We start from the raw sequence: 16,401 nt of genomic DNA on the forward strand, positions 1-16,401 counted from the left end.
GCAGTAGAAACAGCAGCAGTAGTGGTAGTGGTAGCAGTCGCCCTGTACCGGGCAAATAACCACATGTGCTGGTAGTTTTAGTCTTCAAACAAATCAAACAGCAATAATTCGCGTTTGTTTTTATTCAGAAAAAATGTCTGTGAGAAGAAAAAAAAACACTGGAATTTCAAAAACAGCATACCAAGAGATATCACTCTTTAAAAAAAATTTTCTTAAACTCAGAACAGTCCCTCCCTCCCCTCACTCTCTCTTCCCGTAATCCTGAAACTGTCCCCTTTGCTCGGCACCCGATTCCATCTCAATGTCTTTAACAGACCCGTAGTTGCAGTGCGAGTGGCGGCATCATTGCTGCCAAACAGACAAGCGAAGTCTGCATCAGAAAAAAAACAAACTGTTTTGCCAAAACAAACATGACGACTGTTGATTCAAGTTGGGTTGTTGGGTTTTTTTGTTGTTTTTTACATGCGGCACAGTTACAAGTCACTCACCAAAAGCAGCATTGAAAGACTATATTAGTGTGATATTCATATATATACCCGACTGATACCACTGCGACCGTTGTTTGCATGACGAGAATGGACCTAAGTGTACCATGAATATTTTAATACCCCTTCAGTGCCGTAATACGTATAACCTACGTACATAGCAACATCACTGATGACATCACCAAAAGAAGGAGAAATACCTATGGAGGCTGAAAAATCACACATTTTTATCCAGAGTGGAATGGCTCCATACCATTGTGTCAGTTTAGGCTGATCGTCCTGGGTATTGATTTGGGACTTGAAATACCACTTTCTAATGTTTTTCCCTGGCACTGAATGGCTTTAACTTTTTATTATTATAATTATCATTGTTGTTGTTGTTGCTGTTGTTTGTTGTTGTTTGTTTTTGTTCGGGTTTTTGTGGGGGGGTGGGGGGGGAGGGCCGGGGGGGGGGGGGGGGCGGCGGGAGGGTGTTTGTTTGGTTGGTTGGTTGTTTTTTGTTGTTGTTGTTGTTGTCTTGGGGAGGGGGGGGGGGTATTTGTTGTTGTTGTTTTTTGTTGTTGTTGTTTTTCTTCTTCTTCTTCTTCTTCTACTTTTTTCTCAATAGTTAAAAACAAACTTGTATCATTCTAATCTTTAAAAAAAATTAAATTAAAACAAAAATGAATGTAAAAAAAAAAGAAGTCCTAATTAACTTGGACATTGCTCATCGATTACGACATATCATGTATTAAGATAATAGTACCTCCGTGGCAAGTTGTGGGGTTGGGGTTGGGGAGAGGGGGTGAAGACAAGTCTACCAGAACACGCCGCCCTGCGAACCTACCAGAAGCTGGTGTCATGCTTACCTGACGGCCTAGCTCAGGGCGGGATTCGGGGTGTGTTTACCTCGCCAGCTTGCAGCCAGTTCTGCCATCTACTCCAGCTGCCTTTTTTTTCTTTCTTTCTTTTTTTCTTGTTTTCTCAGCCCTTCTTCCAGACCTGTCTGGAAATCGCGGGAATGTTAAGTTCAGTGCGAGCGGTTCTATAAAACATATGTAACGCACACAGAAGAAGAAGAAGAAGAAAAGAAAGAAGCACGCGTGCAAAAAAACCTGAAAGTCTAGAGCGTCATTAACGCTGCTTGTAGGTAAACAGCTTGTTTTTTACTACGCTCTCTCTCTCTCTCTCTCTCTCTCTCTCTCTCTCAAGCGTTTGATGTGATAGACCACAACCTCTTAGAAAACTTGAACTATTATGGTCTGTCAATAGTTTTCTTAAATCCTATATGACAAACAGACAACAATGCGTGACAATGAGTACATCAGTCTCCGCACCAACAACACTTGATTATGGCATTCCTCAGGGGTCTATTCTTGGTCCTTTACTTTTCTCAGTATACATAAACGACCTACCGCTCCATATTAAATCCGTCTGCGAACTTTTTGCGGATGATACAACAACAATCCACACTTCTCATACTGACATTGTCGCTCTTGCAAAAGACTTACAATAAAATACTGATGAGCTCATTAGATGGACCAAACTAATCCACATGTCTCTTCACCCACAAAAAACAAAATGCATGTTAATCACAACCAGACAAAAGAGGCAAAACAGTATATATAATTTTCCTTCCATCCAAAAATTAAAGGCGAACCTATTGAACAGGTCAGTGATCATAAAGTTCTGGGGATCATGATTGACAACAATCTCACTTGGAATCCTCACATAAATTCCCTTTGCAAAAAGACAGCCCAGAAAACCCATCAACTATCCAAAATCAAACATTTCCTTGACCTTCACTCACGGAAATTAGTTTTTCAAGCACATATCCAGTCTACAATAGATTATGCATCAACACTATGTGACTCCGCAAGTGCGAACACCATGAAGCCATTACAGAATCTTCATAAACGGGGGCTCAAGCTGGTACTCCTTGAAAAGACTTCCCTTTCAGACTCAGACTATAAACAAGCGAATATTCTCCCACTAATCCGTAGATTAGAGTACCATAAAGGAATCATGATGCAAAAGATTATGGCTGGTAATGCACCACCAACATTAACAGCCAACTTTCTGTAAATTCATCAAGGAACCCCCCCAAAGTCCACATCCTAATCCGAAGAACTGACTTGTTCAAATCCAGTCTGGTTTACTCAGGCGCCACGCTGTGGAACTCACTCCCAGAAACAATTAAACAACACCATTGCCCAACCACTTTCAAAAAACATTGCCTTTCCCACCTTATGCCATAATGTGTTATATAAATCGTTCATTTTAATGATAGTGTTTGTCAAGTGTGTATGGTTGACTGAGAACTTCCCTCACCCTCAATCCCCCATTCTGGTCTGTGGTGCGGTGTGTGTTTTGTGAGTTTGTTTCTTTCATTTTGTTCATTTTTTTCCCATGTATTTTACTAACACCATGCTTGTGCCTGAATGCCATGTGTGTGTGTAGGGAGGGGGTCTCGGGGGGTGTCTTTTTTTCTTTTTTTTAAAGATAACTTTTTTGATTTTTTCTCCTCTGTTATGTATTTCTACTAACACCATGCTTTAATTTTATTTAGTATTGTGTAGTATAGACCCTATTCAGGGCGGGGACTGGATGTAAAAAAGCACACCAGTGCTTATCTGTTATCCTCGAAATAAAGAATTTTGTCTTCTCTCTCTCTCTCTCTCTCTCTCTCTCTCTCTCTCTCTATCTATCTATTTATCTCTCTCTCTCTCTCTCTCTCTCTCTCTCTCATATATATATATATATATATATATATATATATAAGAGAGAGAGTTTGGTATGCTCTCGCCAGTATCCCCCCGCTTCTCAAATAGGCCTTGAGTGGTGGTCTGTACGTTAGTCATTCGGATAAGACGATAAACCGTGGTTCAGTATGCTGTGTGCACATAGCACATGTCAAAGAATAAAACGGTTGTCCCTGGCAAAACTTCTTAAGAAAAACTCACTCCAATACATACATATATATATATATATATATATATATATATATATATATATACATACATGCATATACATTTGCATATATATATATATATATAGATAGATATATATATAGATATAGATATATATGTTAATGTGTGCACGTGGCTGGAACTTCACAGAAAGTCAGTTGGCTCTACCAGCTAGGTAGACTGTTGTGCAAATGCAGTGTTTGTAAAGCGCTAAGAGTTTAATCTTTGACCGAGAGATAGGCGCTATATATAAGTATCAATAATGATGTCAACAATAGTAAAAGGCATTCAGCGCATTGGCCGGATCAAGAGTATGATCCCCCCCCCAGCCCTCCCCCCCCCCCCCCCCCCCCCAGCCCCTGTCCTCTATTTCCCCCCTTATTTTCTTTTCCCCTTTTTTTTATATACATACTTAGTTTACAGATAAATTTTTTGTATAGGAGTGTGTGGATCAATCCCCGACACACACTTTGACCCCTGATTGAAGCTGACACTGTTTGCACTAAACTAAAGGGAAATCCTGGTGAAGGTGGCAGCGTCGTCAAGTGCACGCCTATGTTTCCTATGGTGACCGGCTTTTTCAGTTTCGATGAGCAGTGTTTTCCTTGCCCTTTTTTTTCTTTTTTCTTTTTTCTTTTTTTTTTCTCCTTACTTCCCGCTGGAGTAATAATTCTTTCCTCGTCAGGTCTTGATTACTACATCCGTGTGTGTGTGTGTTTGTTTGTGTGTGTGTGTGTGTGTGTGTGTAGCGAAACGTAAATGTCGCTGCCAACAACAACAACAACAACAATAACGATGATAATAATGACTTCCGGTGAGCACTCGATGCAGAGTGGACGTTTTGTGTTTTGTGGGCTCTGTTGTTTTTTCTTCTTTTTGTCGGTTGTGGTGGTTTTCTGATGGAAATTTTGCGACCAGTTCTTCAGTAGTATCACTACTTTTCAGGGTGTGAAGTTTGGAGGTAGTTGGTGGTGAGACGTGGATAATATATGTTGGGTTTTTTTTTTTGTTGTTGTTGTTGTTTTGTCTCTGTGGTATGTTTATAGGTTTCTTCTCCTTTTTGGACGCCATGGCTGGGTACGTATTTGTGTTTCTTCTCTTTTGCACGTGCAACAAGTGATCGCAAGACATGGTTCCTCTTTTTTTTTCTTTTGTGTGCGTGTGTGTGTGTGTGTGTGTGTGTGTCCAGGTTCAACACACACACACCCTCCCGGGGATTTTGTTGTTATTGTTTTTTATTGTCTGTTCAGCCTTGACAATGGCTTCCCAGCAGCACGGGGAACCAGATTTTTTTTTAACAGAAAGGCTTGCCGTTTGTTGACAAAACTTTCTTTCCTACCAGTGAAAGCTTTCCTGTGTTAGCTATTTGTTTGACAGCAGCGACAGTGTCTGGCAAAGAAACAGTGTATGGTGCACAGTGTATTTAAGGCTTGTGAAGGATTTACACCTTGACCCGAGCTGCCAGAAATCAACTGTTGATCGAGAGGATTGTGGTGAACAATTGCAATGTGTGTCTCCACGACAAAAACCTTCATTCTGAGAGGGAGTAATGGTGATGAAGTGTCTGTAACCAAACTGTTTGTTTCAGATCTCCCAGTAACTGTGTCAAACGATGACATAGATAATGCTCTTGTGAGACTGGGTTGTGTCCTCAGATCGCCTCTCCTCATGGAGAAGATCTGGAACAAAGACGGTAAACTAACCCGTTTTGTTACAGGGTGGCGCTGTGTGCTCATTAACTGCCCTGCTGTTCTGTTGGACAGGTTTGTCAAGGTGGGCAGCTTCTCTGCCCGCCTGTACCACAAGGAGAAGCCGAAAGTCGCCCGGAGCATGGTTTGCTCCAACTGCCTGCAGCCTGTCCCTGAGGTGGAGACAGGTGGTGAGGAGACGGGGGAGCAGCCAGCAGGAGTACGTCAGCCGGAGGAGGACGAGCAGATAGAGGTTGAACAGTTGGAAAAATCCTTGTCCGAGGATGCAGGAGACGTATTCGAAGATTCTCAGACGGACATAATTCCCGAGCCACAGTTTTCTCTGGGCGGTGTTATGGGTGGTACTGTATGAGACACAGGTTCGTCCTCACCAACACAGGGAAAAAAAGATTCGGCAATCCGGTACTCGCCAGAGGGAACAAAATTAATCACGAGTAACACCGGCAATAAACGTCAAAGGTCAGGTGACGGGGATTCCCCTACACGTGACGAAACAAAACAAAACAAGAGAGGCAAGGCCTTCAAGACTCACTTGTGATACACTTTTTTTAAAAGTCTAATCGTTAAAATGTGTTCTGTATTTGTTATTATAAAGCTTCGGGTTAAAGGAAAAAAAGAAAAAAAAGTCCTAACGGCAGATTCGAACCCCGCGTGTTCGGGTGAGAAGAAATTGTCTTACCCATTACACTATCGTGGCTCCTTAGCTGACGTTCGAAAATATAACATTTACACATGCTTTTTTAAAGGGCAATAAATCGATTGCGGTATTCGCAGTGAGAACGCTGTTTAAATCATATTATTCTGGTGTATCTTGGGCATTCAAAAAATCTTTAAGGGCAATTAAAAATTCTTTTTAAGTCCGCGGTAAAGGAGACGTGGCTATCGCCGCAATCACACTGCAACATTTTGCCGTTTTCTCTGGATCTAGATAGATGTACAAGTTTAGTTACACCCGGTTGACATGGTTGATTCAATTTCTCTTTTATGTTCATTCTAGTTTTATAGCTTTAAAGTTGATATGAAAATTGAGTATTTTGTTAAACTAATAACACGTAGAGCCATGAAGTACAAGTACTTCTAAACGTCGTATGAAGTGAAAAGGACTTCATTTTGAGGAAAGTCAAGACTGGAAATTTTTACGTTTTATCAATTCAAGGGTATTAACTCTCATGGTTTATCATTTTTAACTTTGAAATCCAACTGATTCTGTGGATATTTTTATGGTAGTTTGGGGGCCTAATCCACTAAGTGATGAGGCGTTCACAAATCTTTCTCTGAATAAATATTTAACGGTCTCCTTCGCCAACTTTCCATCACATGTTATCGTGTATTGTCCATTGAATATAGGATTGAACGGGCAGATCAACAACTTGAAACAAAATGGCGTCGTTCGCGTTCTCGAAGAATATGAGCACGCGCTTTGAATATGTATAAATATGTGTACGCAATTGATTTTTGCCCATGACCTTCAGGACTCAGCCAATAGATCTATAAAGTCCACTCGTCATGTTGATTTTTAGTACTTTCCGAAAAAGACCACTTGGGCGAATGAACACAGTGAAAGCCCTGTACACTGAGAGTAAAAAACACAAGCTTTTTATGTATTGAGTATAATTTCAAAATGTAATGTTTAAGATGAGAAAGATCAGTTTAAAGCAAATTAAGCCCCCTAGCATTAATTACAGATTAGTTTCACTTTTTTACTATCTGCACCAAAGACATGCAAAATAAATATAACTTCCATGCTTAGCAAAAGAAGTTCCTGTTTGAACAAAAAAATGATAAAAATGACTGCTCTTGTTGTGTCAGAATATCAGATCAAAGTGCCAAGTTTAGAGAATAAAAAAAATATAAATTTAACAGTAAATTCAGTTTGCATATGATTTGGCGTCTTTTTTGTCTTTTTTTTTCTTTTTGTGCCCATCCCAGAGGTGCAATATTGTTTTAAGCAAGATGACTGGAAAGAACTAAATTTTTCCTATTTTTATGCCAAATTTGGTGTCAACTGACAAAATATTTGCAGAGAAAATGGCAATGTTAAAGTTTACCCCCCCCCCCCCCACACACACACACACACACACACACAAGCGAACACCGGGTTAAAACATAGACTCACTTTGTTTACACAAGTGAGTCAAAAAGCTCACGTACTCGCGGCCCTCCCTTGCACGCTCGTTGTCAACAGTTCAAAGAGAAAGTGAGGGTGGGTGAAGCTTCACTGTTTGTGCCGGACTGACCCAACGGGAACGATTAACGCGCGTTATATGGACCACGGCAATGGGCTTGTGATCGGACTCGGAAACGGCCGTGATATCGGACTTTTCGTATGGTTTGTGATTCCGGACTACAGGGTTTTTTTTCACTCAATACACGGGGCTTGCGCTCGCGTTGGAAAAGAAGATCGTTATTTAAACATCTAAAAGAAAAAAAAATATGATATTGTTTGTTTGCAGGAGACACATACAACAAACCAGGAATATGAACAGTGGGGGGGGGGGGGGGGGGGGGGGGAAGAATGGGGTAAGGGGGAGCTCGTTCGTATATAATGGTTAAACATCACACAGCTAGTTAATCTGATTAAAACTGCACTTTACGCAGATGATGTAACTTTATTATTGACAGATCAGCAGGACATGATGCATGTATTAGATATGTTTGATGATTTTTGACTCACTTGTGTAAACAAAGTGAGTATGTTTTAACCCGGTGTTCGGTTGTGTGTGTGTGTGTGTGTGTGTGTGTTGTGTTGTGTGTGTGTCCGTGGTAAACTTTAACATTGCCATTTTCTCTGCAAATACTTTGTCAGTTGACACCAAATTTGGCGTAAAAATAGGAAAAATTCAGTTCTTTCCATTCATCTTGCTTCATACAATATTGCACCTCTGGGATGGGCACAAAAAAAAAAAAATATATATATATAAGAAGCCAAATTATATGCAAACTGAATTTACTGTTATATTTATATTTTTTTATTCTCTAAACTTGGCACTTTGATCTGATATTCTGACACAACAACAAAAGCAGTCATTTTTATCATTTTTTGTTCAAACAGGAACTTCTTTTGCTAAGCATGGAAGTTATATTTATTTTGCATGTCTTTGGTACAGATAGTAAAAAAGTGAAATTAATCTGTAATTAATGCTAGTGGGCTTAATTTGCTTTAAACTGATCTTTCTCATCTTAAACATTACATTTTGAAATTATACTCAATACATAAAAAGCTTGTGTGTTTTACTCTCAGTGTACAGGGCTATCACTATGTTCATTCGCCCAAGTGGTCTTTTTCGGTAAATACTAAAATCAATACTATGAATGGACTTTATAGATCTACTAGTATTGGCTGAGCCCTGTGTAACCGGCTAAATGTACATCTATCTAGAGCCAGAGAAAACGGCTAAATGTTGCAGTGTGATTGCGGCGATAGCAAGTTTACCACACACACACACACACACACACACTGACAGAGAGAGAGAGAGAGAGAGAGAGAGATACATGTTAAAAACGCCGTAGCTCATGACTGTTTTTGAGCTGTCAAACACGCTTGGAGTAAGAGCCGCTACGCATGCCTGACTTTGACAGCTGGCTTTTGACTTGACTGCCTCTTCACTGCGTGTGTCTTTACCTTGGGAGTAATCCATTGGAGCTTTTTTTTTTTTAAACACTGTGACAGCTATCATATAACATCGACAGTCTCTCTCGATCACTGTAACTCGTGTTGCCTCTGTCTCTTTCTGTCTCACCCCACCTTTCTTTGTTAATCTATCTACGAAAGAGGACGCTGAGAGAGAGAGAGAGAGAGAGAGAGAGAGAGTGTGTGTGTGTGTGTGTGTGTGTGTGTGTGTGTGTGTGCACATAATGCAATCTCACGCGTGTGTGCGCGTTCGGTTCGTGTGTGTGTGTTTAGGGTGTGTGTGTTTGTGTATGTGGCCGGTTGTGTGCAACAGGCACAGTAACACGGCGTAGTGTGTACGAACAGCGTGCAAACAGGCACAGTAACACGGCGTAGTGTGTACGAACAGCGTGCAAACAGGCACAGTAACACGGCGTAGTGTGTACGAACAGCGTGCAAACAGGCACAGTAACACGGCGTAGTGTGTACGAACAGTGTGCAACAGGCACAGTAACACGGCGTAGTGTGTACGAACAGCGTGCAAACAGGCACAGTAACACGGCGTAGTGTGTACGAACAGCGTGCAAACAGGCACAGTAACACGGCGTAGTGTGTACGAACAGCGTGCAAACAGGCACAGTAACACGGCGTAGTGTGTACGAACAGCGTGCAAACAGGCACAGTAACACGGCGTAGTGTGTACGAACAGCGTGCAACAGGCACAGTAACACGGCGTAGTGTGTACGAACAGCGTGCAAACAGGCACAGTAACACGGCGTAGTGTGTACGAACAGCGTGCAACAGGCACAGTAACACGGCGTAGTGTGTACGAACAGCGTGCAAACAGGCACAGTAACACGGCGTAGTGTGTACGAACAGTGTGCAACAGGCACAGTAACACGGCGTAGTGTGTACGAACAGCGTGCAAACAGGCACAGTAACACGGCGTAGTGTGTACGAACAGCGTGCAAACAGGCACAGTAACACGGCGTAGTGTGTACGAACGCTCCCCGATGGGAGTGCCTGCAAAACTTCTCAGGACAGAGTGACGTGTCTTGGAGCATGACTCATCAGCACCATGCCATACCCGGCTTCGGCAGTTCTACCTGCCTTCTTAAACACACACACACACACACACACACACACACACACACATATATATATATACCTAAAGTACACCCTTGTCCTACAAAATATGCCGTATCGTGTTCAGCCGGCGTGTCTGGTTCACGGTGGTTCACACACACACACACACACACACACACACACACACACACACACACACACTGCACACGCGCGAGCACACACGCACACACACACACACGCGCGCGCGCGTTCTTCTGTGAGTGTGTGTGTCAGAGTGTGTGTCAGTGTCCACACGAGTGAAAGTATGTGTGCGCGCTCGCGTCAATCACCCATGTGTCTCAGTGCACGCGGACTCACACGTCAGTGCATTTGCACATAACATGATATGCATGCGCGTGCACTGAACGCGAGGATGCGGTGTCTGTATATCATGCTTCGAACACAGCGTGCACATTGTGCAGAGAGCGCAGCAAAGAGTGGAAAAGAAAAAAAAAAGCAACGTAATGTAAAGAGCGGGGATTATATGGCAATAACTTGCCATCCGTAGCCCGGTGCATTGTCTGTCTCTCACAGCAAGCCACCTTTACACGCTGCGTTGAGTTGCCTTTGCGGGCAATGAATCACTTTCAAGTCCAGTGTTATGTGTTGCAGGTGTTGTTAACTTTACACCCGTGCGGCGTTGAAATGGTTTAGTCAACACATTCTTTGGTTGACAAATCTTCCGTCATGTGCGCGCGTGCGTATGCGTACCGTACAACTTTCGTTTGTTTTAAGAAATGCATTAATCAAGACGTTAAGACGACGGAGGAGGAGAGGAAGAAATCACTTTGCAAAAAATGAGAACATGATGCTCCTGCGTCAGTTGTTAGTTGAACGCATGAGGCAATCACGGCACTCCATACTGATCTGCGGTTCTCACTGAGCCAAATCAAATTATGGTGCTTAGAGCATCGCCGACCACTAAGGCCATCGCAAGGCAATCGCCACGTTCACATCTACTTCAAGTCAAGGGCCGTAAAAAAAAGAAATAGAAAAAAAGCACAATAAAAGCCAGTGACTGCGCAAGCTTTCCACTCAAAGTTTAAAAACCTTCCTAAGTTTAAAACCAAATCCGATTAAAAATGTTCACTTCTTTCAAGAAGTCCATCAGCGTCCACGGAGGGACATCACGAAACAAAGTCCTCAAAGATTCTGCCCATCACGAAACAAAGTCCTCAAAGATTCAGCCGTTAATGTATTTGTCTGACCAGGTTAGTTGGCGAGTGTCACCCACTCTATAATATATATCTATGGTGTTACCCCATGTATGTGTGTATGTGTGTGTGTGCTGGAATATCGTGTATGCAAACAGGTACTTGAGATTAGAGATAAAGGCTGACAGAGACAGAAAGGAGACTGAGGGGAAATGGGAAGGAAAGGGAGAGAGAGAAAACATGAACATGAACATGAATGTTTGTTCAGATAAGGCCTTGGCCCCATACTGAAGGGGCTAATACAAAAGAACATACTACATGATTCTCACTGCCTGACAAAGGTAACAGTTAACACACGTAAGGTCTGCAAACGAATATTAAAGAGACTGCAGTGCGTAGCCTTTTGTTTGCTTCATAAATACACATACCTGAATTAAAATGACCTGTCTCATTTCTAGTTAACAACAACATATTTAGCCTAAAATGACATGGTTCTGTATAATACTTCGAATGAATTTTCACACTGAGATCATGAAAAGCAGGGCAACAAAACAAAAAAATGGATTTCGTCTTCTTCAGCCTGATTGCACAAGCGACACACAAGTTCCTGTTCACTTTCGTTTCTGTATCTAAAACAATGGCAAGCAATATCAGAGACACCGAATCTAAATTTGCTTAAAGCACTCTTTACATATCTTTACATTTTTTATTCCAATGTAAGGTTCTATCTTGTACGTTGAGAGAGACAGAGACAGACAAACAGACAGAGAGAGAGAACAAAGAATGTTAGAGAGACAGAGACAGACAGAGAAAAAGACTTTATATATATATATATATATATATATATATATATATATATATATATATATATATATATATATATATATATATATATAAACGGCCTAAATTAACTAAACAGAGACAGACAGATAGACAGCGTGAGAAACATAGACATAAACAGTGAGACACACGGATAAAGTCAGGCAGAAAGACAGACAGACAAACAGAGAATGAGAGAGCGGGAAAGAAAGAGAGAGAGAGAGGGGGGGTGAGGCAGACAGACAGAGAAGAGGGGGAGAAGGAGAAGGGGGCGGTGGGGGAGGAGAGTCAGAAACAAGGTATGATGAACACATAGAGGCAGGATTTCAGGATTTCATGCAGCACACTTCAGTCTGTGTCTGTGTGTTTGTTTCTGTCTGTGTCTGTGAGTGTGCGTGCGTGTGTGTGTGTGTGCATGCGTGCGTGTGTGGGGGGGGTGTATGTGTGTGTGTGTGTGTGTACATACTTACATCAGTTCATACGTATATATATAGATATATGTGCATATGAGCATGCTTCTGTGTTTGTACACACACACACACACACACACACACACACACACACACACACACACACACACACACGGCACAAAGAGAGTTCGATCGACCCCCCAAATATAAGTCGTCGTCAGTTATTACTGGGGTGTTGGGGCACGTGCATCAGGCCCACTGCTACTGCCACTGCCACTGCCACTGACACTGACACAGTACTAATCCATCGATCACCGGCCGCTATCAATCGGATCTACCACTGCCAGTCACGGCCACGACAGTTGATGCCAGCTCAAGTCGTTCTCAATACGATCCTACGTGATGAGTTATCTGTCTGTGTCTGTCTGTCTGTCATCGTAATTACGGGGTTTGTCTGTGAACGTAACTTGTTTGTCTTCGATCGTAACTTGTTTGTCTGTGAACGTAGCTATGTTTGTCTGTGAACGCAACTTGTTTGTCTGTGATCGTAACTTGTTTGTCTGTGAACGTAGCTGTGTTTGTCTGTGAACGTAGCTATGTTTGTCTGTGAGCGTAACTTGTTTGTCTGCGATCGTAACTTGTTTGTCTGTGAACGTAGCTATGTTTGTCTGTGAACGTAACTTGTTTGTCTGCGATCGTAACTTGTTTGTTTGCGATCGAAACTTGTTTGTCTGTGAACGTAGCTGTGTTTGTCTGTGAACGTAGCTATGTTTGTGAGCGTAACTTGTTTGTCTGTTGTCAGTGAACGTAGCTATATATGTTTGTCTGTGAACGTAACTTGTTTGTATGTGAACGTAACTTGTTTGTATGTGATCGTACATTGTTTGTGGTCGTAATTTGTATGCCTGAGATCTTAATTAAGTTCTGCGTTTGCCTGTGATCGTAATGATAGGATTTGACTGTGATCGTAATGACAGGATGATCGTAATGACAGGATTTGACTGTGATCGTAATGACAGGATTTGACTGTGGTCGTAATGACAGGATTTGAGTGTGATCGTAATGACAGGATTTGACTGTGGTCGTAATGACAGGATTTGAGTGTGGTCGTAATGACAGGATTTGATTGTGGTCGTAATGACAGGATTTGATTGTGGTCGTAACATGATTGTCTGTGGTCGTACTCAGTGAGTCTGTGATCGTATATAGTCTGTGGTCGTAATCAAGGCGGTTTGTCTGTGATCGTCTATAATCTGTGGTCGTAATTAAAGCGGTTTGTCTGTGATCGTATATAGTCTGTGGTCGTAATTAAAGCGGTTTGTCTGTGATCGTATATATTCTGTGGTCGTAATTAAGGCGGTTTGTCTGTGATCGTATATAGTCTGTGGTCGTAATTAAGGCGGTTTGTCTGTGATCGTATATAGTCTGTGGTCATAATTAAGGCGGTTTGTGTGTGATCGTATAATTGTGTGTGCTCGCACTGGGCTTCCCTGTGACAGTACTGGTTTTGTCCGTGAGGTTGAATGTTTGAGCTTGGCGGGCTTGTCTGTGAGGTGATCTGTGACTGGTCGTAACTGGTTGTCTGTGACCGTAACGGATTGTCTGTTGGGGGTAACAGATTGTGTGTAACCGTATCAGATCGTCTGTTGATCGTTACGAGTTGTCTGTGATCGTCGTCACTAAGCTGTTGCGGCCGTTTTCACGCGCGTTTTACGTTACGGCGCGAGAAGACTGATCAAAGTGGCGAAAAGTCGTGTCGGATTAACTGACATCGCTCGTGACTAGAGCGTGTCCATGCATGCTACGGTGAGTGGGACACGCGTGCTTACGTGTATACGTGCACACGTACTTTATCGCACATAAACACTGACGCACATACGTTAATGTACATAACTGCATTATAAATACATACATACGTTTTATGTACATATACACCGCGAAAACAAATACGCACGCATGAACGCACCCAAACATCTCTCTCTCTCTGTGTCTTTGTCTCTGTCTCTGTCTGTCTGTCTGTCTCTCTCTCTCTCTCTCTCTCTCTCTCTCTCTTTCTCTGTGTGTGTGTGTATGTGTGTGTGTGTGTGTGTGTGTGTGTGTGTGTCTAACCTACTTACTCACTCAGCCATGCGAACATTCACTCACATATTTATACGTACTGAAACCCATCCATCAGAGCATACACGAGCGCACTCAGGCAGCTACACATATCACCGTGACAGTGCTCACACACACACACACACACACACACACACACACACACACACACACACACACACACACACAGTGAGAGAGAGAGAGAGAGAGGAGGAGGAAGGAGGAACAAAATGTTGCTCAGGAAAACTGCCGCGACTCATGGAGCCGTGGACAATCAAAAACAAAGGAAACAAAGCCGTGCCTGTTATCTGCAGTATAAATTTTAGGACTGACCGTCTCATTCAACACAACACATGGAAAGTAAAACACAGCGCGCCGGGGCAGGGAAAAGCGACATGTGATGTGCACCCGTAATAATTCTCCTGCCCGTCCGTGTAATGTCTGTCCAGAAACACGTACACTGGAGCCTGGGTGTGTGGGTTTTGTTGTTGTTGTTGTTGTTTTGCGTGTGTGTCGGTTTAAATACTGAGGGATGTATTGGCGGGACTGGGTGTCTGGGGGGGGGGGGGGGGGGGAGAGTGGGGTATGGGTATGTGGATGTGGCTATAATATATATAGATAGATAGATAGAGAAAGAGAGAGAGAGGGTGGGGGAGATTGAGACAGAGAGAGAGCGTGCGTGTGTTGTCTGTATGTGTGTGCTTGCGCGCGTGCTGGCGTGCAACTGAATGTGTGTGTGTGTGTGCGTGTGCATCATGTGTGTGTGTGCGTGTGTGTGTGTGTGTGAGTGTTTGTGTGTTTGTGTGCGTGGTGACTGTATGTGTGTGCGTGCGTGAGTGTATGTGGGTGTGTTTGACTGAAAGTGGACGTACAACACACATGCGAATGCATGTATGTATGGTATCAACGATCAGTGTACATGTATGTGTTTGAGTGAAAGTGGACGTACATATGCGTGCAAATGTATGTATGTATGGTATCAATGATGTATGTGTGCACGACCGCACGGCGGCACGCTTGACTGACACAGTCTCAAGAGTCCTGCTTGCACTCACCTGTGGTCGCTTCCAGACGATCCGGCCCAACCGGCTGGGTATCCGCCCATCGAAATACATGGAGGTAGACACCGGAGGGAAATCAGGGTCCGCATATAAAGCCCCCGTCCCTAACAGGTCCGATAGAATCGTTTGGTAGTCCTTCTGGTTCCTGGTTCGAGAAGACATGGTGAAGTTGGTCAGTCACTTGTGTCGGTAAAGACTGTGCACCACTGAAAACAGTTTCCCGGGTGTGTGTGTCCCAGGACTGAAGTGAACTGAAACTTGTCCAGTCAGCGCTGTCAGCCAGTCATTGAGGACTGAAGACAGCAGTGCCGGTGTCGGTCGGCCCACGTCACACCACTGAAGACACCACGAACGTGTTCCCAGCCGCGATACGTACGGTAGAGACTTGGCGGCTTGCAACAGAACAACGCACACTTCACTCTGTATGTCTGTCTCCACTCCGCCTTTCTCTCTGTGTGTCGCTACGTTCGTTCGTTCACAACTGAAGCCAGGACCTGTCGTCGGCGTGGTGTGTGTGTGTGTGTATGGCTGAGGCCTGTATTATTGATCGACCACCGCCTGCTGTGCTGCGGCTGACTGATTTTTAGTTGTAACCGGGCCTCGCACGTGTTATAACTACTATCTCAAGACTGCAGCAGCACTAAAAACACACCGTGTAACAAACTTTCAAATTGTGACAAGGAAAAGAGGTCTCCAAAAACTTACTAGAAACGATGAAAAAATAAACTGAAGTGGCACCCGGACTTGACATGAGGATTACGGCTGTCTTCTCACAACGCCCCCACACACACCTCGTCACCTTCCTCCTCCTCCACCTTTCCCTTCCCCCATGTACCACCCACACTATCTTACAGCAACCATGCGTAAGAAAGGCTGTTTTTTTGTTGTTGTTTTTTCAACTACAAGGCTTATGTGCGAATGGAGGAAACCAACGTATGGTATTTGTAAGCCTTCGCTGCTCGACATAATTTCTGGGGGGAAAT

General features: G+C 43.1%; 1 protein-coding gene across 1 annotated transcript in view; it reads right to left on the reverse strand.

The window, feature by feature from the left end:
- Positions 1-16,161, reverse strand: part of LOC143292217 (calpain-9-like) — a 67,825-nt gene extending 51,664 nt beyond the window's left edge. Inside the window, exon 1 of the mRNA XM_076602403.1 lies at positions 15,413-16,161. Within this exon, the coding sequence (XP_076458518.1) occupies positions 15,413-15,580 (168 nt within the window). The 5' untranslated portion in view covers positions 15,581-16,161. The remainder of the gene's footprint in view (positions 1-15,412) is intronic.
- Positions 16,162-16,401: the final 240 nt, after the last annotated feature.

This window comes from Babylonia areolata, chromosome 18 (genome assembly GCF_041734735.1).
Source record: "Babylonia areolata isolate BAREFJ2019XMU chromosome 18, ASM4173473v1, whole genome shotgun sequence".
NCBI classification, from domain to species: Eukaryota; Metazoa; Mollusca; class Gastropoda; order Neogastropoda; family Buccinidae; genus Babylonia; species Babylonia areolata.